At 42.6% G+C, this 23,474-nt stretch overlaps 1 protein-coding gene across 2 annotated transcripts in view; it reads right to left on the bottom strand.

Annotated features, from left to right (window-relative positions):
* Positions 1 to 1,598: 1,598 nt before the first annotated feature.
* LOC147612139 (uncharacterized) overlaps positions 1,599 to 23,474 on the bottom strand; it is a 66,409-nt gene continuing 44,533 nt past the window's right edge. The window contains exons 2-13 of one of the 2 annotated variants that reach the window (XM_086784006.1): positions 18,797 to 18,916; positions 16,998 to 17,076; positions 16,255 to 16,358; positions 14,442 to 14,504; positions 14,028 to 14,160; positions 5,906 to 6,031; positions 5,436 to 5,584; positions 3,611 to 3,688; positions 3,450 to 3,506; positions 3,281 to 3,361; positions 2,143 to 2,294; positions 1,599 to 2,054 (exon numbers count right to left, since the gene is read on the bottom strand). In XM_086784006.1, coding sequence (XP_086640132.1) covers positions 2,199 to 2,294; positions 3,281 to 3,361; positions 3,450 to 3,506; positions 3,611 to 3,688; positions 5,436 to 5,584; positions 5,906 to 6,031; positions 14,028 to 14,160; positions 14,442 to 14,504; positions 16,255 to 16,358; positions 16,998 to 17,076; positions 18,797 to 18,916 — 1,086 coding nt within the window. In that variant the 3' untranslated portion in view covers positions 1,599 to 2,054; positions 2,143 to 2,198. The remainder of the gene's footprint in view (positions 2,055 to 2,142; positions 2,295 to 3,280; positions 3,362 to 3,449; positions 3,507 to 3,610; positions 3,689 to 5,435; positions 5,585 to 5,905; positions 6,032 to 14,027; positions 14,161 to 14,441; positions 14,505 to 16,254; positions 16,359 to 16,997; positions 17,077 to 18,796; positions 18,917 to 23,474) is intronic. The other variant, XM_086784007.1, reaches the window with a different exon arrangement.

The following is a 23,474-nucleotide window of genomic DNA, read 5'->3' as shown; positions in this document are numbered from 1 at the left end:
TTGAACTCTCTATTTTGCAATATAGATAATGTGCAAATTGAAGGAATGTTAAGCTTATGTAGATATCACGGAGACTGTTAAAAATATAATAATTTAGCCTTTAAGGCCTATCCTATTGAGAGATTATTTTATGAAAAGTAAATAGATAAAGAAAATAAAGAGAGAAAGTAGGCTTTAAAAAAGACCATTTTCCATCAAAAAGTGAATTTTCAATATTGGTTTTAAGAACAGAAAAAACTGGGCATAAAACACACTAAAGATCGAAAGTTCCAAGGTGAAAATTTACACAAAAAAGAAAAAAGAAAAACCAAACAAGTGATTGGTCAATCCAATATAACCATAATCAATCTATCTAGTTGAAATATTCCTTGGAAAAATATAAGACAGCTATTTTATTAATTTCAAAAACCCAATAGTAGCATGTATTTAATCAAGAAAATTTACTTATTTGCTCAAGCATGGCTGGTATTGTAGATTTCTAAACCATAAACAAACTTTGGGCTTATTATGCTAGTTATGCACAAAAAGATGAGAGAGAGAGAAATGAAATGATATATTAACGTGTCTAAGAGGCCATGATGGCCAATGAGACCAAAATTGAGAGTACATCTAAAGTTGGTGTCTCATCAAAGAGAACAACCAAATGAAACTAAAAAGTACAATAAACTGACTATCCTACACTGTAAGCAAGACTCCTAGATAATACTGAGTAGAAAATAGTGAAAAATGTATATCAAGTAGATCCATGTATGTTGATCAGTTGAAGTGATGTCCTCTCATCAAATCAAATACCTCCGCCATGGGGCTATCTAGAATGGAGAGAGAGAGAGAGAGAGAGAGAGAGAGGCTATGCACATGCAAAGCAAGGAGTGATTATGTATAGCAAAATAGCCAACTCAAATAGAAAGATTTATTGACTTGGAATGTTTTTTTTGGGGTGTGTGTATTGAGAGGGAGGAGGTGTTAAGTTTGGACAATACGCACTCCGCTAACCATTTGAAAAATGCGAGGACACTTACACTGTAATCTGAAAGTTACAATCAGAATGCCCAAATCAGGCACTTTGCTCTATGAAGAGGGAACTAGAAATAAACCCTTTGTGAAGTGCTCATCCATGAAAAGTGCACTCTAAAAATAGTAAATAGTTGGCATGCTGTCCTGAAAACTGGAACTACTCTCTCCCCTTGGCCCTCCTTTTTTGCTCATGATATTACATCATCATGCTGGCTGCCTTTGTCCTTATTTCAAACTCATCCATTTATTCTTCTTGCTTGTACATCATCTTAATGTCAAATTGTCAATTTCGAAAACAAAAGTATATTTGCTTTTATAAAATTTTCTGCTTTGTTGACAAGAAGTAACTTGGTTGGTAAGGTGAATGAGTGTTGTAAGTTGTGAGCTTGATCCCCGCTCGCACCGTGTTCAATGTCATTTGTAATCACCTCCCATTGTGATTAGCCATATAAGATCTAACCCATTCAAACATTTTTAAAAATTTTCATGTTGCTCCAACTAGTTCCACGCGCAGATTGGTGTGCTTTATCTCTTTATATAAAACAAAATAACAAAGAAAATTTTGATGTTGAAGATTAACAACCTTTTGTGAACTTTAAAATTCATTGAACTTTTATTAAATTTATGTACTGAAATGTGAGATAGAGATTCTCTTTCACAACTTTAGATTGGCTTGTCACACACTTCCGTGTTCATACCCTGTACGTGCCCTGTTGATCAAAAATTTCATGCAGAGTCCTCCCACTAGTAATCCCTCTCTTCCCCTTCTTTGCAAATCCATATGAATATGTGCATTGTGAATACTATAATGTGGCACCTTCCATATGTACTCTCTATGTTACATATAACTTGAGGGTTAGGGCATAACTGACACCGCAACGATGCTGAACTGAGCAGAATAAAAGAACCTGAATAGTGGCCTTGAGAAATTCCTAGCCTGGACTTCCAAATAGTGTAGAAGAAGGTAATGTTAACCTTATCCTGTAGCTCTACCTAGTATCTATAACCTCTTGCACAAGTTGGCAGCTTGTTTCTGTATCCTATTCCAAGAAAAGAGCATTATATCTTCACACTCAATAAAGAAACTGGGCATATATGCTTATGAGGATACTGAACTTTGTTGCTTACCATGGAGTAACCGATATCTCTTTAGCAAACAAAACTGCATACGGTAGCCGGCTCTATTACAAGAGATGTCGCAACAGGTGCAGTCCAATAAGGCACCCAACTCCGGTGCCAATGGTGTAGCCAAGAGTGCCTACAAGAAGTGCTGGCTTTACCTGCCAGAAATTGTCAGGCTCCAATTCAGATTTTAAATCAAAAAGCTAGCTGCTGAAACAAAAACTTTGAGAGGAGAGAAGAGGGTCAAAAAACTATGGTTGCTCTACAATGATCTCATTCTATTTCAAGATTGTTGGTGACAACCAACTCAATGAAAACCAGAATTCCAAAAACGGACGAGGTCCAAGATCCCAGTCAGTTTTTGCTCCACTAGAAGCTACCTCATAAATTGGCCATCATGATGTCCATAGATTTCATAAACCCCAAAGCTCTCCTTATTTTCCTCTCTACCATATGTCTCATGTATGACATGGAATGGTCACTAAATTAAAGATCAGTGCAGACTTCTTTTGCGAGCTTTTGAATATGTCCTGCAAAAATTAGTCATATAAGATCTTCCTTCGTAGTAGTTAAGTCACCCCCCATTTCCAACTCATTGGGACATTTTCTCCCCATGATCACCACAATTGATAGCAATGTAATGCAAAGGGAAAATCCTTGTGCAAGAGTATTTGAGTACTAAATTGTGTCTTTTCTCTTTTTTTGAAATCCTCTAAAGGGGAAGGGGAACATTGTGTCTTTTAATTAAATGTTGATTTAAAAAAGCTCTGCATCATAAGCGAAAGAAGTACAACTCCTCCATTTCTTTGGAGCCCAAGTCAGGAAATCAGAATACCTGCTAAATTTTTGAAAACCCTGCACAATGTGAGACTTTTGACACTATCTACTAGACAATATATATTCATGTCAAAGATACTGCACTGAAGAGGCTATGACCACTACAAGAGAGAAATATGCAATCATAGGGCATTCCATGCATTAATCAAAGGGTGATCAAACAACACTTGTCAAAGACCAGGTGATAAATCACACAAACTATTCTCCAGCACAGTGGAAGAGGGATGTAAACTAGCAATTGAAAAATTATTCTGATGGCGAGAGCAGAGAAAGATAGGCACCAAAATGCTTAATAGTTGCAGCTTACCAGACTTTTCCAACCACGACAACTCGCCATTGCTGCAGCCGTTCCTGGACCTCCTATGTTGGCATTGGAAGCAACTAAAACCTGTAATTGTAAATATAAACAAAGATTAGAGCAACTTTTTTTAACCGACAAAGGCAAAGTATACTGAGTGATCAAGCAAAATATCTACCACTCGCATTGGAATTTTAGACCAGCCTGCAAGTGATAAGATCACTCCCAAGTGGACCTGAAAGTATCATTTACAGAAACAATAACCAGGCAGCTTTTGAAGTGACTAACAAGCAAGGGAGCATGTGGACAATATACAGCCAATGCAAGTTTTCCACTTACAGATACAAGTACAAAAATGAAGCTGAGGAGGGGCCAGCCCCCAAAGAAAGCGTCTTGAAGTCCTGCTGATGCACCCACCTGAAATGTGAAGGAGACCACATAAGTGTAAGAGCGTGACTTCACATGATCACAGAAACTGCTACAAGCTGTGTGTGGGGGTGTGGAGGCGAAGCAAACCAAAGACAACACATGGCAACGAGAGAGAGAGTGAGAGAGATGAATCAGCAACACACTAATGAAGAAAGCCCACGCGAGGCAGGGCTGAAGTAAAATGTGTATGCAAGACGATATGAAAGCTACCAGGTATGGCTAGGGGGCATGCCTATAAATAGGCTAGGTGGCACGTTACTGTAGATAAGTGAGAATGGGTTCCCACCCTATGTGGAGGGGGCTGCCCATGAACATAGGACTCAAAGGGTGTGGCTGCCCAGCCATACATGTGGGCACCAGCCAAAGGAAAATGCCGATCATCAAAAGAAGAAAGCATGCCAAGATGGGAACTACCAATTGAGATATCATAAGGATGAAAGGTTATGGAAGAAGCACCTCTTAAAAAAGAACATGCAACATCTAGAATGAAGCCTTCGGCTTTACACTTGTCATTTTAGCTAACCGTTGTCATTGTTTGTCAATTAAAGTAGCCACTTGTGACTTAGACTTTCTCCTCCCATTCTATTCCATTCTAGAGAATTGAGGCCTCAAATCTATAGATTGGAGTACTTCCCCTTCATTTTTGAGTGCTTCTCATGGAATTCATTACTGCATACTAGAGTTTTCTCTTGTCAACAACCATCTATAGCGGCTATCCTGGCCAGATTGAACCGTTTTTGGTGAATCCAAGGTATACACCAAGAAGGTAGCTTGCTAGCCGGACTCTGCAGAAATTAAGCAAGATGGCAGTCCTCTCTAGCATACCTGGAAATCTGGATACACTTACCATTGTGAGTGCATGCCAGGACTGTGTTATAAGCCTCTCTATAAAGACTCCTAAAATCCAACGGCATCATGCTAATCCACTTTGTAAAATTCAAATGCCAATGGGATAGATGAATCTAGCCCATTAAATTATTTCCCCAAATGGTCATGTGTGCTATGGATGACCTTTTGCAAAACATCGTAGATGCACAGTCAACATGAATGCGCTGTTGTCAGTCATGGATGTGCTGTCAACATGAGACTGACCCTTAAGAACTAAATCATTGTACATATCCCTTGAACACTTCGTAAGTCAGCTTCATAGGTGCTGATAAAGGATAAAGAGGAACAATGGATTCTTGAAGATTGATGTTCTAAACCTTAGCTAAAAGTGGGCACGAAGCAAGATCCTTGATATTATGCACGTCTGTTCAAAATGTTGCCATTCGTAAATATATTAAACAATGTTGTCATGAAACGCACTTAACTTCATTATCCACATCTATTCAGCATATTGTCACTCCTAAAAATAGCCAACAATGTGGGTGCTCCTGGCTCTTTGCTTCACATGTTGAATGCAAATGCCACTACCTCAGTTTTCCCAGGACACAAGTTGCATGCTTTCTCTCGTGGTAGACTCTGGAAGACCCACAAGTTAGAGATTGTCGTGCTACGAATATTCTATGTCATTTCATAAATAAAAGTTAACAATACCGCAGGTTATGGCAGGCAGAAAGACATATACCTTCAAAAGTAAAAAACTTTTCATTCTGCTACACCACACTGGTACACTGCCTTAAAATACTACAAATGACTTATCACAGAAAGACATATACCTTCAAAAGTAAAAAACTTTTCATTCTGCTACACCACACTGGTACACTGCCTTAAAATACTACAAATGACTTACCACAGAAAAATAGAGGAGCATCAGACCAGCTCCAAGAACCTGAGAGCCTGCAAATACTTGAGAATCTGCAGCATGGACATGCTTGTGGACTTGTGCTGAAGCAACTGAGAGGCATGACGTAATCAATGCAGTGATGGCCAGACCACATCCTGAGAGAATGGTGCTGCAGTGTTATTAAATCATTTTAGCATTTCAGCAGTTGAAAAGCTCATGGAACAATGGTACTAAGATTGATGAATGATAAAAAAAGACGCCTATGTGTTCAGAATGTCTGGCTGAATACAAAGCTGTGCAGTCCTTTGGTAATGCACTCAACAGATATAAAATGTGCTCAGATCAATATCCCATTGTCTGAAAAAGCCTCTTATCTCACAGCATTTGGAAATGACATTTTCTCAATGTACATTCACAGAATACATATTACAATTTTCAGCATTGTAATGGAAGAAAGCTCTTTGGCACCAACAGACCTGCAAAAGAGGAGGGTAGCAGTCCTGCCACTGCTCTGCCTAGGGTACAAGCTATTGCTGCTGCTGCCAAAGAAGTAGAAATTGATTCAACAGTTGGTGGGGTGCTAGAATCAGACAAAATGCCATCTGGTGAAACAACAAACAGAAAAAAACCACAAACTCCACTTGATAAGTTGCCAGGTTTGTTAACATGTCTCTTCAAAAGCACAGTAGTCAAATGCATGCATGGACATAAATGAACATACTATAACTTTTGCCACCGTTTAGTTCTTGTGTTTAAACCTTCTATCAAATCTAAAAGAACAGACGTATTATCACAAACAAACTCGCGAGAAGATGTGGTTCCTCATTTTGAGACCTTTCAACTCAAAACCCTGAAACATTCCAAAATCATTTCGTGAAAACCTCTGAAACAGAGGGTTCGCCCAAGCCATTTTGGCAGTTTTCAATGCTCAATCCATGTTTTGAGACGCTCAATGCCATCCTTTGAAATTCAAGGCTTCTTTAAGTTTTGGGAGGAGGTAGGAAGCCTCGAGTTACGAGTCATGTGCTATGCGTGTACATTGTGCCCATAGTTACTAGGAAACGCGTTTCCTTCAGGGTAGGAAACTTGGAAACGTTTCCTTGTAGGAAACGCCTTTCTTTCATGCATTTTTTTTTACTTGTTTTTTTTGCCCCAAAACCAACGTCTGAAAATTGCGACTATTTTGTTAAAGACATTACTCTGTTTGTAAATTGTTACAACTTACATGTAGGCTTCAAATTGATGTTTGCATGTATTCTATGCATTCAGTGTTATTTTTACATATTTTATATAGTATATATTTGAAATTTTGTACATGCAAAAACCTGTAGGTAGGAAACTTTGGGCTGATTTTACGAAACCCATTTGAAACGCGTTTGAAACTTTTAGGAAACCAGTTTCAAACAACCTCCTAACTACTATGATTGTGCCCAGTGCCCATCATACATGGTATGTTGAAGAATCGTGATGTATGGTGTTCTCTTTCTTTACTTAACTATGATTAAAGTAGTTTCTCCACCCCTTGTACAATATTTAACATGTATCAAGATTATTAAAAATTTTAAACCTCTGGCTACAAGAAAAAACCGAAAACCTAAAGTGGTCTCAGTTTATCTAAAGGCTTATGGTGACATACAGAATCAAACTAAAAAACACATCATGGTCTCAATCTGACAAAAAAAATACTGTGCTTTGCCTGCACAGATCTTGGCAGCCCTGTGTGCAAGTTCATCTAGCCATGAGGCTGTGTATGACATCACGACAAATAAACAAAGACACTCGATGTCAAAAGTTTGGGTGCCCTCAAATGCTTATGTGCATCTATCTTCCCGAATTTGTCACACCCTTATCGACCTTGGTAAGAGTGTGAGAGAGATTATTTTTGCCAACAAGGAGAGAGTTTTCCAAGCCTGGGACATTTTTCCTCGATTATTAGGAGCATATACCTTTAAAATTCCACTTTGCAGATTGCCCTGCACAGAATAGCCTGCTTCTGCCTAGCAGGGGTACAATATTCATATGTGATATAACAAAGGGAAAGAGACCATCTGTGCATAGCCATTTGTACACAGGACCAAAATCATAGCCATAAAGACGCTGTTCTCACCAAATGCTGGCCAACATCCAATTTATATTTTGGCAACAATAAAATATCCATCTAACCATCCACTATTGAAGTGTGTAGCTGACGGTAAGCCAACATACCATCTTTGCTTAAACAGCCCATGAGACTATCCTCGTGATTGGCAGATTAATACCTCAGCTTTAGATTAATCCCTCAGCTTTAGAAGACATGTCCTTCTGTGCATGAACCAAACAGAGAAAATTCATCACGAAGAGAGAGTGAGCATGGTAATTGGCTCATTCCTAATGTGAAAAAAAATGTTTTCTCTAGAAAAAAGAACCTTGGCTATCTCTTGGGTCCTTGTTGTCATCCCTGGCCACTCGCCAACATTGAGAAATCCTAAGGGCTCAAACATAAGGGTGTAGCTATTGGAGTGGCACAATGGTGTTTCTTGTGCATACCTCCTGCTCTTAAGGTAATCCCTACTATATGTCGCTATTGTCGAAAGACTTGAGATTGATCCAGTCTCCCAAAACTCTCCATGCTTTTCTGAACAAAAAATTGTGTGGAGCACAATGAGATAAAAAGAATCTTTTGATGAAGCAAAGTGACTCCAGAGACTCCGAAAAAAGAGATTGTAATTATTGCAGTTGCTGAAGAGAACCGGCAATGGCAGACAGAGAGCACCACAGCTTCACCAACAGCTGCCCTGTGACCCAGGAACCTCAGGGCATGAGTATGCACTGGTCTACCACCAGCAATTTTCATAACCAGAAAAAAAAGACCTCCAAAATCCCAATGAAGAGCTACTAACAAGCACCTCAGCAGTGACCTCTGAAGAGTCAATACTGTCTAAAGAAAACCCTGCTCAAGAATAGAATATCCTGATAGTCGTGTTTTTAGAAGTGGTTGTTCTCTTGGTCCCTAGAGATGAAGATTGGTCGTCAAGTATGAACCAATCAAAGGTGTGAAGGCCAACTCAATTACAATGTACGAGTGCACCCTTCGACCAGTGCCTTAACTTAAGTACTGGCCAGCCTTAATTCAATGAGGCCTTTGATTAAGCAAGGACAAGGCTTGCATAGTAAAACGAATGCAGATAGCCTAGCTTCATAAATAAAGCCAACCCTGTGAGAATATGTGAATATGAAGCGGAAGCAAATAGAGATCACATAAGAGAGTAGACAGCCAAGAGAGATCCTCATGGAGGGCAGTTGGCCAGTAGCAAAAGGCACATGACTGTAGAAAAAGTGATCATTGCCTGAAAATAAGCTATAAAATACTGGAAAAGTATGGGAAAATCCCTAATAACATCTAGTAAATATCTGGATAAAAGGGGCATAAAATGGAGTAAAAGAGAGCTGGAGATGACATGTCCAACACCTTCTCTTAGCTCCAGCACAGGGGTCTGACTTCCATACAAGTAAGGTGCTCATCAATAGTATCTCGAGGAAGAGCTTTGGTGAAGAGATCATCAAGGTTGTCCTGAGAAGGACAATACTCCAGTGTAATGATGCCGTCGGCAACCAACTCACGAATAAAGTGAAAGTGGACCTCAACATGCTTGGTCCTGCCATGGAAGGATGAAGTTTGAGCCAATGCCAAGGCACTCTGGCTATCCATAAGAATACGGATCCGAGAATCCAAGAACATATCAAGATTGCTCAACATCTGGAATAACAACTCATAGCACGTATCCAGATAAGCACAGACTACAGTACTCAGCCTCAATGGAAGATAATGAAACTGTATTCTCCTTCTTGGATCTTCAGGAAATAAGACCGAAACCAAGAGTGAAGTAATAACAGAAGTAGATCGTTGAGTATCTTGATCACCTGCCCAATCAGCATCAGAGTAATTCATAATCCAACAAGCTCAGTGCCTCCTCTAAAAGAGAGACCATAGTCCAAGGTACTCGATAAGTATCAGAGAGCCCTCAAAGCAGCCTGCCAATGAGAATGTTGAGCGGAAGAAAACTGATTGAGAACACTGACACTGTAAGAAATGTTGGGCTTGGTGTAACTCACTGTAGAAGCAAAAGTTTCCTCATAATCCACACCGTCAATCTGAGAGTACCCCTTCACAACCAATCTGGCTTTGTGTTTGTCCAGAGATCCATCAGCATGAAGCTTGGTCTTAAAGACCCAGCTGACCCCAATAACCTGTCGATGCAGAGGCCGGTCCACAAACTCCCATGTACGATTCCTCTCAATGGAATCAATCTCGGCCTCCATGGTTGCCCTCCACTCAGGAGGAGCAAGAGCCTCTTTATCTATAGTAGGCTCCTACAGCTGTATCACTATACTCATCAGGGCGAGGTTACACGAATGACGAAGCTGCTGTAATCTCCGTGCCTGTGTCAAAGATTGTGCTAATGAAGTTCCATATCAGAGAGATGAGACTCACAAACAGCGGTTTCCAGCCATCATGGAATCTTGGGAGCAATTCTCTATTGCACAAGAGCAAAAGGAGGAGGAGAAGCTAGGGTAGGAGGAAGTGGGGGCGGAGAGAAAGGGGGTAAAGAAGTTGATGGTGGACAAGCTGGTGGTGGAGTTGGGGTGGCCAAGGAAGTAGAAGGGACCTCAATGGTAAGCGAGAATCATCAGATGAGGGTTCAACAAAGTGAACATCACGAGAAATCACCTGGAATCTTGGGAGCAATTCTCTATTGCACAAGAGCAAAAGGAGGAGGAGAAGCCAGGGTAGGAGGAAGTGGGGGCGGAGAGGAAAGGGGTAAAGAAGTTGATGGTGGAGAAGCTAGTGGTGGAGTTGGGGTGGCCAAGGAAGTAGAAGGGACCTCAATGGTAAGCGAGAATCATCAGATGAGGGTTCAACAAAGTGAACATCACGAGAAATCACCTGGAATCTTGGGAGCAATTCTCTATTACACAAGAGCAAAAGGAGGAGGAGAAGCCAGGGTAGGAGGAAGTGGGGGCGGAGAGGAAAGGGGTAAAGAAGTTGATGGTGGAGAAGCTGGTGGTGGAGTTGGGGTGGCCAAGGAAGTAGAAGGGACCTCAATGGTAAGCGAGAATCATCAGATGAGGGTTCAACAAAGTGAACATCATGAGAAATCACCAAGGATCACAACTCTGGATCCCATAATCTGTAAGCTTTGGAATGAGAGCTATATCCAAGGAATTTTCACTTCTTGGACTTTGAATCAAATTTAGATCTATCAGAATCAAGGATATGAACATAGCATCATAACCAAAAACCCTAAAATGAGAGACTGAAGGTTTCTATCCAATAAAAGCCTCCTCTGGAGTCATATGAGAAACCCCCTTTATAAGAGAACGTTTGATGATGTAAACAACAGTGCTCACAACTTCTTCCCAAAAAGAGGGAGGAAGATTAAAAGAAGAAAGCATGGTACGGACCATCTCTTGAACAATCATGTTCTTGCCTTCAACCACACCATTCTACTGAGAAGTATGAGGTGTGGAAAATTGATGGCTTATACCTTTATGTGAGCAAAAATTATGGAAGGCTTTGGAGATGAATTCTCCTCCATTGTCGGAGTGGACCCGTCGAATATTTTGTGTGGTCATAGTCTCGACCAAAGTTACCTACTCTTGGAAGCGGGAGAAAGCTTGAGATTTTTTTGCCAAGAGATAAACCCAAACTTTGCGTGAGTAATCATCAATAATAAGCATAAAGTACCTGGGTCTCCTTCGGAAGTAGTTTGCATGGGGCCCACAGGTCCATATGAATGAGCTCTAGAATATGAGAAGCCCAAAGAATAACCTCATGAGGAAAAGCATCTCGGTGTTGCTTGCCATGAAGACAAGCCACACAAGTGGAGTGGGAGGGTTTCAGTGGTGGAAGATCCTCGACCATCTGCTGAGAAGATGGCAGCTACAGAGAAGTAAAATTCAGATGCCCGAAGCAAGCATGCCACAAATCCGTATCCACATGAGCTACCAAGGCATGATAGCTGTGAAGAAGTTGTAGCAAATGAGATTTTGGGACTCAATCCAAGAGCCACCAAAGTCCTTCAACTGATAAAGATCACCTTCCTGGATACCTGTGGCAACAATTTGCAAGGTGTTGGTGTCAATGATCTCAAGGACGGAACTGTCGAAGAAGACACCATATCCTTTCTAAGCAATCTGAAAAACTCAGAGGAGATTCCCGGAAAGCTTGGGAACATGAAGCACATCCCGAAAGGTAGAAGGTTAGCCGGCAAGAGTTAAGTTGCACATTACCAACCGAAGAGGCCTCCAAGTTGGAAGCATCACCAATGGACACCATCGAAGAGCTGGGACAAATGTCACGAAGAATGGTCTTGTCAGGAGTATGTGAGTAGTACCTCCACTATCAACCATCCAATCCGTAAGACGTGAGGTGGAAGAAATATGAGAGTCTGAGAGAAGCTCCTCAATACTGATGAAGACAGTCTCCTTGGTGAAAGAGGATTTTTGAGTTTTGTTGGTGGATGAAGAGGATTGATTGGGGGGGGTTTCTTAGCAGAACCACCTTCTTTCTTCTTCTTGCGACAATCAAGCTAAATGTGACTTTTCAGACCACAATAATGACGAGTAAGCTCCTTAGAGTGGGATTGTTGGCAAGTTTGTGGTCATCTTTGTTGCTCGTGGAAACCTTAGACTACCATTTGCTTTTGCTCTTAGCCTGAAGAAGGGTCTCGGAAGCACCCTAACTGGTCTTCCTTTTCATGGCCCTATCCTGAAGCATGCCAACAATGGTATGCAAATCAGGAGTAGAAGGAAGAAGTGATATAGTATCACAAAAAGTAGAGAAAGTCTCGAGCAATTTGGCGAGGAGCCGATGGCCCGATTGACAAAGTCCTTGTCGGTAGCTTTGCTCTCCAAAGAGACCAACTGCTTCTGAATGGTTATGAACTCCGTAACAAAATCCATGATGTTAGCAGTATCGGCAATCTTCAGGTTGGAGAGCTAATTCTCCAAGGCTATCTTTTGAGCAAAGTTCTCACGGTGATACCTCCTCTGGATGGTACCCCACAATTCTTTTGTGGTTTCCTCATCGTTGTCATCAAATTGACGAGCAATAGAGGATTTTATGTTGAAGAAGATAAAGGCATGAGCCCTTGCATCTTTATTAGCCCGAGCATCAATCGCAGCCTGAGGAGAAGTAGCATGGAGAGAGGCATCAGTACCAAAAACAATACCCTATAGCTGATGATACCGAAGGAGAGTCTTCATCTGTAGTGCCCAATCAAGATAATTGGTTCCATCTAAGATGGATTCCTTGGGAAGTTGAGGAATGGATGAAGAGATGACAGCCAGTGTAGAAGCCATGGAATCCTCCTCTTGAATTTACAACGGAAAGGTTGCAAGTAGGTACCCGGGGGTTGCCCACTTCTTCCTAGACACTAGGCGAGGTGAAAGAAAGATGTAGCACTGTACTCCTACTGGAGATCAAGGCACATAGGTGAAGACGGGAGCCGACCATTGCACAATGAAGTAAGGTAGGGAGAGGCTAATGGAGCAAGTGCACGGTGCTAGCACCACTAGTCCGGGGAAGGGACAAACACAAAATTAGGAGAGGGAACGAAGGAGGGCTGGGGAAAAAAACACAACAAGGTACTGTTGTAGGAAAAACATAGCACAGAAGTGTTGTCCAGGAGGGCAAAAACAGCCCCAAATCAGTGCCAGAAAAACGATGATTTGTGCTCAAAGTAAATCTCCAAAACGCAGCCACCAAGGGAGCAAAGGAGAAAAAACGCAAGCTAAAAACTCTTCTTGCTGATTTGTGGAAACACAAGATCTCTGATATCATGTGAGAATATGTGAATATGAAGCGGAAGCAATTAGAGATCACACAAGAGAGAGTAGATAGCCAAGAGAGATCCAACACTTGAGCCAAGAACTGAAAAGTATTGAATGAATTATGAAGGCACAATGGCCATGCTTATATACATTTCATGGAGAGCAGTCAGCCAGTAGCAAAAGGCACACGACTGTAGCAAAAGTGATAAATGCCTTTAAAAAAGCTATAAAATAGTGGAAAAATAAGGGAAAAATCGCTAATGACATCAGATAAATATCTGAATAAAAAGGGGCATAAAATGGAGTAAAAGAGAGCTGGAAACGACATGTCCAACAAATCCCAGTGGGTAGTAGCCAGCAGCCTTCCAACACTTACATGGCAGACTAGCTGCATTTTAGCGTTTTGAGACTATACTGAGCAGCAGCCATCAGCAAACCAGCCAAGCAAATGCCTAATTACTGCCTTACCCACTCACATGCACAAACACCGAACGACAAGCATGCAGATTTACAGGGATCACAGGAAGCCAGCCCTAATAAAAAATGTCGTTCCCCTATATGGACACAGCAGAAATCCAATTTTTAAAGAGAAACATTGAGCATACATGCCCAATGCACAAAAAATAAAGATAGGTATACTTGTACCAAGATAAATTTATAGAGACACTAAGTTAATAGATGATTGAACATGCATGAAAGTAATCTCCATTAAACTTCATCTCTTTATTGGGAAAACTCATACACATCTTGCTTTCAAAAACCCTGTGAAGATACAAGCATAATCACCTTTTGTCCCCAAAGTGGACTTGTCTGAAGTATCAACAGGAATTGACATAATCACCGCAAAGTAAGCAGCCATGGCTAGGTTGTCTGCTGCCATGCCTGCTGCCAATGTGCTGGATGAAGTCAAACTCAAAGCCTGATGCAAAACATGCTAAAACAATGAGCTGTAAAACCTTTAAAACGGATACACAAGAACACTCCTGACTGTGCAGCCAAAACTGTCTCAATGTGATACACTGAGAACATGAACTGTGCAACCACAACTATGCACTATTTCTACTACAATTTCCATGGGCTATTGTCCATCAAAAAGTTCAAAAGAAGACAATCAATGAATCTGCATGATACTGGCAGAAAAATCCGTGTTTATACAAAAAATCTCCATAGCATACACCCTCAAGTACTTTAATAGCATACCTGTGCCGTTGCAACATAGTTGATTGTGCCTCCTATGTAGCTTGCACAAAGTGACGAAGCAATCTGATGAAACAAGAGTATACTGAATAAGCAGAAATCACAAATATACTGAATCAGCACAAGCGACTAAAGAACGACAACCATCCATTTGGTTTTAGGAAGCCCGCCTGTGTGTACATAAATACATATCTCTAAGAGCATAGATCCACCTGGCTTGAACATCTACTGCTTATTATAAAATTTTGGTGCACAGATTCTTCTGATACTTTTTTGGACCACACGAGTGCTTCCTGACCTAAAAAATTCAGCTGAACTTCTGTGCTAGCCAATCCTTAAGCACACAAGCAGCTTTGAACAAGTGCAAGGAGTAAGGAGAAGATATTATCAATTGAAACATTCAGCAGCAAGTGATATTTGCATAATAACATGTTTTTGAAGCTCTCACATACTTCAGATGTCCTTAGAAACTTTAAAACATTGTGTATCACACCTTTGCTCTGATGCAAGTTTCACTTCTTTTTTGACTGACGTTTTTCTTGAAATTTTCTGCATAGGCTGACAAAAGAAAAGAATAACTCCTCTCCTCTTTTGTTCAAAAAACCTAAGATCCTTTCTGTAAAATTTTGCAAACCAAAGTTTGCTTCTTCTGTCTTTCAAGCACTGGCACTTGGGTGATCACTGAACAAGATACAACCTCACATTTACTAGAGACCGTACAAAGTCATGTCTTGGCTGACACCTTGAGCAACCTAACAAACACATCTTTCATAATGTTGGCCCACAATCAAATGTGAGACCAAAATAAATCAAAACATCCAGCCCTTCACATATCAAGATAATAACCTCAAAGAACTAGAACGATCTGTTTTAGGCCCCCATACCCATCAGGCTTTTGCCTAACCATCTGAGATAAGCCAACACCTGCCATGCATGGGAGCTGATTGGCAGTTTCATGATGTGAGGCCACACCCGCTATGACCACATTTTTTAGCACCACCTTCACTCATCTCTCCACACACACACACACTCTCTCTCTCCAATTGTGAGCAACTTGCCATATGGGCCATTACAGGTACTGCATAGAAAGTTACGATAACTTTTATGTAACGTATATAGGCAGTACATAACCCAATACACTGATTGTGAGTAACTTGCCAAACTCAGCCACTATGGGTGCTGCAATAAAATCTCAAGACAAACTTTACAAAAGCCTACACAGGTGTCAAGCCATACATACCCATCAGGCTTTTGCATTACCGTCTGAGTTAAGCTAACACCTGCCATACATGGAAGTTGATTTGCAGCTTCATGATGTGAGGCTACACACGCTATGACCACACTCTTTTAACACCTTCTTCACTCCTATCTTCATTCAGGCAACCAGCTTAGACACCAGGCATGATCATCAGAGACAAACGAAGACTTGCCAAAACTGGGAGCTGATTGACAGCTTGACAAAGTTGAGCTATTCTCTTCAATTAAACTATTAGTGTGTGATATTGGCCCCTTTAATGAAGTGACCAAAAACCCTTCTAACATAGTCTCGTAGAATGATCGTGGATTTTAGCGACTCTTTGGGGTTGCCTGTAGGATTCAGCAGGGATTCAGAGTGCATTTCATCAGAGTAGCCTAGTGGAAAAGCAACCAGCAACCAGGGGGTCTTCTCCCTCATATTGTGCATAATTTGACTACAATTTTGCAGTGTAGTTTGTGACCTGGGCTTTTTCTAACCAATTGCCAAACAGAAAACAAAACACAACTTTTACAGTTTGTATCTTGTCATCATAAATAGATGGCACAAGAAATTGACGACCTTCCAGCCATCCGATCCCAAAGCTGGGCCAACAACCTTGAAGGAAACCACGGTCCCAATTATTGTTCCAAGTGCCCCATACCAAAAAGCCCTCAACGTTGGACCTGTTGTTTACAGATCAGCAGCATTGAATAAGAGTTGTAAACATCCACTGCAAAATTCATTGAGCATGTCAATAATATTTATTGCAAGATCAGAGATTAGTATTAAATGTTTTGACATTCCATGGTTGATGTGCCAAGCGAGAAACAAATTTCAGCATTTAAGTTGGGCTCCATGACACGTAGTAGACAAGGGCGCAGTTAAACCATAGAAAGCAATGGCCTGCAGTAAAATGATATCATTGTTGGCAAGCTCTGTCAAATTCATCTGCACTACAGCCTACAGTTATCAAAAAAAACAAATGGACAAACAAGAAAGAGCTGCCTCCTCCATAAGTTTCATCTGCTCTACAGTCTACCAATCAAAAAATACTTGTCTCTACAGTCCACAGATCAGAAAAAGAACACGTGAATAGGTTGCCTCTTCACATCACTGTCCTTCCTGCACATCCTGTCTGCTGCATCTTGAATTACAGGGTAATATCCGAGAGGAACACCCTATCAAATGCAAGCAGCAAGACCCTCATCTTGGTTCTCTAAGGAGTAAAGCAAATAAAAGACCTACTTTTTTGAGGTCAAACACCCTGATGAGCAAAGCTGAAACAAATCTCAAAGAAATTTGCAAAAGCAATTCTTGCTCACCAGCATCAGTGAAAATACTTTGCACATCTGTTTCCAGTAGACATAAAGCCACAGCCATAGGCATAATTGATGAGCAAACCTGCTTTGCACGATGTTCAAAAAATAAATCTCATCACATTAGATATTAAAAAACGTGGACATAAACACATACAGTAAAAGAATTCACCACCTTTGTTTCAACCAAAAAACTGCTGCTGAGACATTTGAAAAACAGGAACCAAAAGCATTCTATTGCCTGTTCTTGAAAAATATGCTCTAAAAGCATAAGAAAGATGGTGCTGATGTGTGTGTGCGTGTGTGAGCGTGCATGCACAGGCACACAGTGAGAGGGGGTGGAGTGGAAGAAATCATTGAAGGAAATGTGTGCAGGGAGAGGCCGCATGGAGGGTGTCCCAAGCCCTCCCGCCTATCCACCCAAAGGCACCCCAGCTCCAACAAAAGATGCTGGGACGATTGAGGGCCTGGATGAGAACCACGTATGAAGCCCAATCATGGAGGAGCCGACAACATATATGGGATAAACCTTTTGGAGCAGCCTGCCACGTGAGGGGGTTCCGACTCCCAAGCCCTACCGCCTAGCCGCCCTAAGGCCCCCAAGCCCCCACAAAAGGCACCAGGATGATGTAGGGCCTGGATGAGAAGCATGTATGATGCCCAATCATGGAGGAGCCAACCATGTATATGGGATAAATCATAGACCCTTTTGAGCAGCCTGCCACGTGGCAGTGGGAGGAGCTAAGTGCTCCCAACAATCATGCAGGCTACTAGCACACGAATTCCTACAAAGATATAAGACAACATAGCACAAAAATTGAGAGGAAGGAGCATACCTAGCATATCATAAATTATGTGAAATGTATTCCATATAAAATATTATTTTCTTACAGACAATGGCACAATGTCTACAATATACAACTTCTAGCACACACAAGATAATAGTCAATTGAGAAGGGCACGTGCAAGACAATAGTCAATCGAGAAGGACACAGAAAAGGAATAAGCGATGAAAGGGCCTGCAAATGAGCATTCACAATGAAGGTGTGCCGCCACAGGAAGATAGCCACTGGTTGTGAATGCTCTGCATGCACTGGGAACAAGCATTGGCATGCAAGTGTGAGCCTGTGTGCCAACACAGGCGATAGACTTAAGTAATCGTTTGTAAATGCTTTGCAACTATGGGCATGCATGTCCTTGCCACATATAAATGCTCAAAGCATTTCTTAGGCTGCTTGACCATGTTAATGTCCAAAAAGCACCTGGCTATGTGAACTTTGAACTCATCAAGGTAAGGAACTAAGATATCAAATTTCGGTTATGGAAACTCAAACTAAGCTAAGGAGCTTTTTGCAGCCAATAGGGAGCGAGCAGCCCACAAAACAGGCCAGACACACATGTAGCAAGTTAACCATCAGAGACAATGAGCATTGCACACACTCATCCATTGGTTTGACAATTATATGACATCAACTTGTGGTTATAAAAACAATTTTGGACTCTTCCAAAACTCTACAAATAATGTTTGTTTTGCTGTCCATTTTATTGAACATGAAAAAACTGTGGCAATGAGTTCAGACATCCTCTTTAAGTGTATAAGCGAAAGTTAAAAGCTGCATACTTTGCAATGAGCATGGTTACGCTTGCACAGGTAAATGTACAAAGAAAAACAATAATTTAAGTACAGTCAAAAGAAATCGAGCTAGATCCCTGGAGGCATGTAAAATTAAGCCCCTCAGCCATGGATTAGACAACCTTTATTTCACAGGATTATATGTAATGTTCACAGGCACGCTGCCACTTACAAAATCATATGATGCTGATGTGCTTGGGACAACTCCAGCTCCAGCAAGAATCATTCCAAACAATAAAGCAACCAATGGGGCTGAAAGTTTGCCCCCCCAATCGGTTTTAGTTTCCATAACCTGCAAGCAATCGACACTGAAAACGATTATAAAAGATTCTGGCAGGAGGAAAAACTTTATCAAATCAAGCAATATAATGAATTTACGACAGAAATCGGTTCCTCAACTGAAGCACCTTTCAAACTTTCTAAGTTTGAGACAGAATGATTATTTACGTCCTCAAAACAGCATACAAACAATACAGGAAAATTTGTGATATCGTCTTCTTTCTTCCTCTCTAATCTTTTGTAATGGCTATAAAAATAAATCGCAAAAACAAAGAGAGCTAACGGTTATTTCCTAGTGGTGATGTCATGTTAGGGCGTCCTGCCTCCGATAAACCTTAAACGCACACATTAACCAAGAATAGGGTTGTGCAAGTCCATTCAATCTAGTTCACCTCACAGCCAGATAGGCAATCCTGCCTCACCCCCAAGCCATGTCCATTGGTGAGGGCTGCCAAAATCGTGAGCGAAAGCAAACATGATAACGAGAGAGACAAAGAGAGCTAGAGAGACAGAGATAGAGACACAAAGAGAGAGAAAGAAAGAAAGAAAGAAAGTTGTATTAACGTCTACTAGAGGCCGAACTCGACCTATGAGACAAATCAATGTACAACTGTCAATGTCTTCTGGATGTCCAGAAAAAAAAAAGGACAAATGAACATGAAGTAAAGTATGAAAGTACTGAGCTAGTGGGCGGGTGTGATGGATGGAGCACTACTGCTAGAGGCTCAGTATGCAACCTATATGCGTAGGGTATACAAGAATGCAATGCAGATCTGTCTAGCTCCAACCAGTACCATAATGGGGGTGTAATATGTGATACATAGGCGATGGCGAGGCAAAAATACCTCGGAGCATGATCTCCGGGTGTGAGTGTAAGTGAGCTAGCCGCTCCTAGATATGGTGCTGATGTCGAGCCCGTATCTCTGTGATCTCCCTCTGATGTAGTCTGTAGTCTGGGAGTCTAGTAGCCTGGTAGCCTGGTGCTCTCAGTCTCCAAAAGAGAGAGAGAGAGAGAAATGAAATGTTATATTAACGTCTTCAAAAGGCCAAAGTGACCTATGAGACCAAAGTTACAACCATATGACATTTGATACACTATCTGGAAAAGAAAAGAAAGGACTGAAGGTAAGTATCTAGCCCTACAATACATCAGTAGGGAGCATCCGGAAGCAGCAACTAGGGAGAGTGGGAAGCTAATGCTACTACTCAAAATGGGGTACATGAGTACATGGATACATGAATACATGAATATGGGGGAGTACAAAAGTGACAGTGAGTACAACAGTATATGGCTGGAGTGGTAATCATCCTAGGAGCTCTAGCATGGGTCTCTGCCGGATGGCCTGGATATCTGCCATAGTGAGATGCCTGGTTGGACGAGCCCGATGCCTCGCAATGATGCTCTGAATCCTCCGATGTAGGCACCGTCTCTGATGTAAGGATCCGCGAAACCTCGGGCGTCTGGATCTGCCCAACTGGATAGCTCTCTCAACTAGAGTCCCACAAGGTGCTCACTGTTGGGCTGTCGACTGTGTCCCCTCCCGGGTAGTCCCTCTAAAGAAGTCAGTAATCTGTCTCTGTGTGGACTCCTTGCCAGTCGGGCGTCTGCTCCTCATAATGGACTCTCTGAGCCTGCGGATCTCCAGGAGATAAAAACCCAAGCATCGCTGATCACAATAGTCCATGACTCTAGCCAGTGGTCCAAATCCCTCTTTGAAAAGGCAATGGTAGCGCCCTCGAATCTCATAATATGCTGTGCAGCAACAGATGTAGTGCTCCTCCGTCTCTGGCTCTATCCAACAAATCTGACATATCCTGTCCCCTGGAGGTATGCCTCTAAATCTGCCTGTCTCTATCTCTAACTGATGTGAAGAGGTGCGGATCTGCCCAATGGCGCACCTCAATCCATGAGACAAATGGGTATCCATGTAGCTCGGTCTAAGTATAAAGCCATCCTTAGTGGTGCGGAGAAGATGGTCTCTATAGAAAGCCATCTTCGTCCCTAACTCCTGTGAGGGCTCTAGCCATGTCCTCCTAGTGTCCAACTGAATGAGGTCCTGTCTGATGACTCTACTAATCTCAAAATGTGTCAAGGTGAGAGAGGGTGCCTCTAGAGAGTACTGGAAGGGTGGAAGTCTGTCTAAACTGAACCCGTGGAGCTCAAAGCAGGATGCTATCTGCGCATACCAACATGAAGTGTCTCCCTCCATGGCTAGCTAATGAGACGACTCTAAAGCAAGTCGTGCATACCGGTGTCGGGGAAGCTCCGAGGTGCTATGAATGAAGAACACTGATCTGGCAAGAGCCTCGACTACGAGATCGGTGGTGCTCCCATCTCGGCTCGGATAATCTCATGGGGTACCGAGACCTTAGCCCGAATCATCCTGGAGATCATGGACACAAGTGGTCTCTCCATCGATCTGCATCCATCGTATGTGCGTCCTGATCGACTGTGACGATCTAGGCTAGGCCCCCAGATCTGTACTCCATATAGCATAGCCGATGTGACCGGCGTGTCAAAAAGCCACAGCTTAGTGCGTGGCTCCTGAAACTGTACCTGTGAGCACATCCTCTCTAGAACTCCTAGTGCTGCATATCCTCTAGTCAATCTGGCCTCTGCTGCCCCCCTCATGGAAAATGTGGGCCCAGTGAACACCACTCCAAGATGTGTATGAGTCAACATACTCCACTGTCTCCTGCCCATATGTGAAAATAGGCGCTGATCTCCAGACCCACTGAGCTGTAGTGTTAAACACCATAACCTTGGTCTTACCAAGGTTAACTGAGAGCCCACTGTCCTGTGCATAAGCATGTAAAGTATCCAAGTGCCTCTCCATACCCTCTGGTGAGTCTGCTATAAGCACAATATCATCAGCATATAAGAGCAGAGGTATCCAAGTGCCAGCCAACTGGGCTCCTCTGTCCCCTCGTGTCCCAATATAATCAGAGATCTCATCAATGTATAGTCCAAATAGAGTCGGAGAGAGCGGGCAGCCCTGTTTCACCCCTATAGTGGAGTGCTGGCTGGGAGAGACCCTCTGAAGTCCGCACCTGCCCAACTACTGTCTCATAAAGTGCCATAATACCCCAAATGAGCTCACATGGAACCCCCAAGTCTTGCACCCTGCGCATCAGTCTAGCTCTGGGCACTGTGTCAAAGGCCTTGCGGAAATCCACAAAGCCACAATAGATCCTCCTCCCATGTGCTCTACCCTCCTCAATGATAGCCCTGAGGGTAAAGATATGATCCAAAGTAGAGAATCTCCTCCTGAAACCGGTCTATCCCTGAGCTCGGACCCCTTGTCTCTCTTCCCATCTGCTCAACTCATGCTCAAGAGTAGAGGCATATAGCTTGGCCAGCAAGTGACCAATCATAATGGTGCGGTAGTTAGTCGGCAGGCTCGGATCTCCAGACTTGAGTACCGGCACAATCGTGGAAGTACTCCAAGTCCCAGGAAACCCCTCACACATGGCTCTATTAAACATGAGAGCTAGCAAGTCTGCAATCATATCTCTAGCATGTATGAAATGCTCGGCTACAATGCCCTCATGATCCTGTGCCCTCCCTGTATGCAATCTGAGGGAGGCTGCATACCCGCCCCATGTATCTGGAGAGGTAATGGCCGGAGGCGGGGGGTGCACTCTAAGCAATCTCCAAGCCTCCCCAGAATCCTGACTCAAAAACAACTGATAGAGCGGTGTATACTCCATCAGTCTCTCTACAGAAGGTATATCTCGGGTGATAGGAGGACTGCCCAACCTGGCGGGTACTGTAGTGGAAATCCACCGTGAAGGAGAGAAGTGCATGATCCACCGTAACTCCGATGGGCCTGGGGCCAATCGCAAAATCCTGGATACTCGGGATGAAGGTTGGCAAGGCTAAAACATAATCCACTGTGCTGGCCCCATGCCTGTGTGGAAAGCAAGTAAAGCCACTGGCAAGTGGATACCTCTCTAGGCCATTTAAAATGGCCAGCCCATGTGCAGTCCCCATCTCCAAGAGGTATCTCCCATACTCAGTACACTCCACCTCATCCTGTGATCTCCGGGTCAAACACATCACCTCCACATCTATCTCTGTCAACATCTCCTCCGAAGTGTCAAAGAAGGAGGTCTGGTACTGAGCCGTTCGAGCATTAAAGTCCCCAAGTATGATAACATCTCCCTCCCTGGAGAACTCCCATATGTCCTCATCTAGAATCATATATGGAGATTGCCCCTTGGGCGCTGCATAATGAGATGTGCTGGGTGGGGTCTACCCTCATCTGCCCTCACTCTGACCCACATGTACCTCGCGCTCTCATCACGGCGCATAACATGGATGAGTGGCTGAAGCTCCTCTCTAAAAAGAACTGCAACTCCTCCGGATCCGCGACCACCATGCTTCGAACGAGCCTCCTGTCTACAAGTCATCTCCCATCTATATCCCCCCACTCTCGGTAATGTGCTGCCTGGGGCCTGATGTGTCTCCGAGTAGAAGATGATGTCCCTATCTCTAAAGCTGTCCTCAAAGGCCCCCACATCCAGTCTCAATGCTCCGTTGCAGTTCCATACTGCAAGTCTCAGACTGG

Source organism: Cibotium barometz, chromosome 46 (assembly GCF_041138505.1).
Source record: "Cibotium barometz isolate CiBa-2024 chromosome 46, ASM4113850v1, whole genome shotgun sequence".
Classification (NCBI taxonomy): domain Eukaryota; kingdom Viridiplantae; phylum Streptophyta; class Polypodiopsida; order Cyatheales; family Cibotiaceae; genus Cibotium; species Cibotium barometz.
This window is presented reverse-complemented; position numbering and strand designations above follow the sequence as displayed.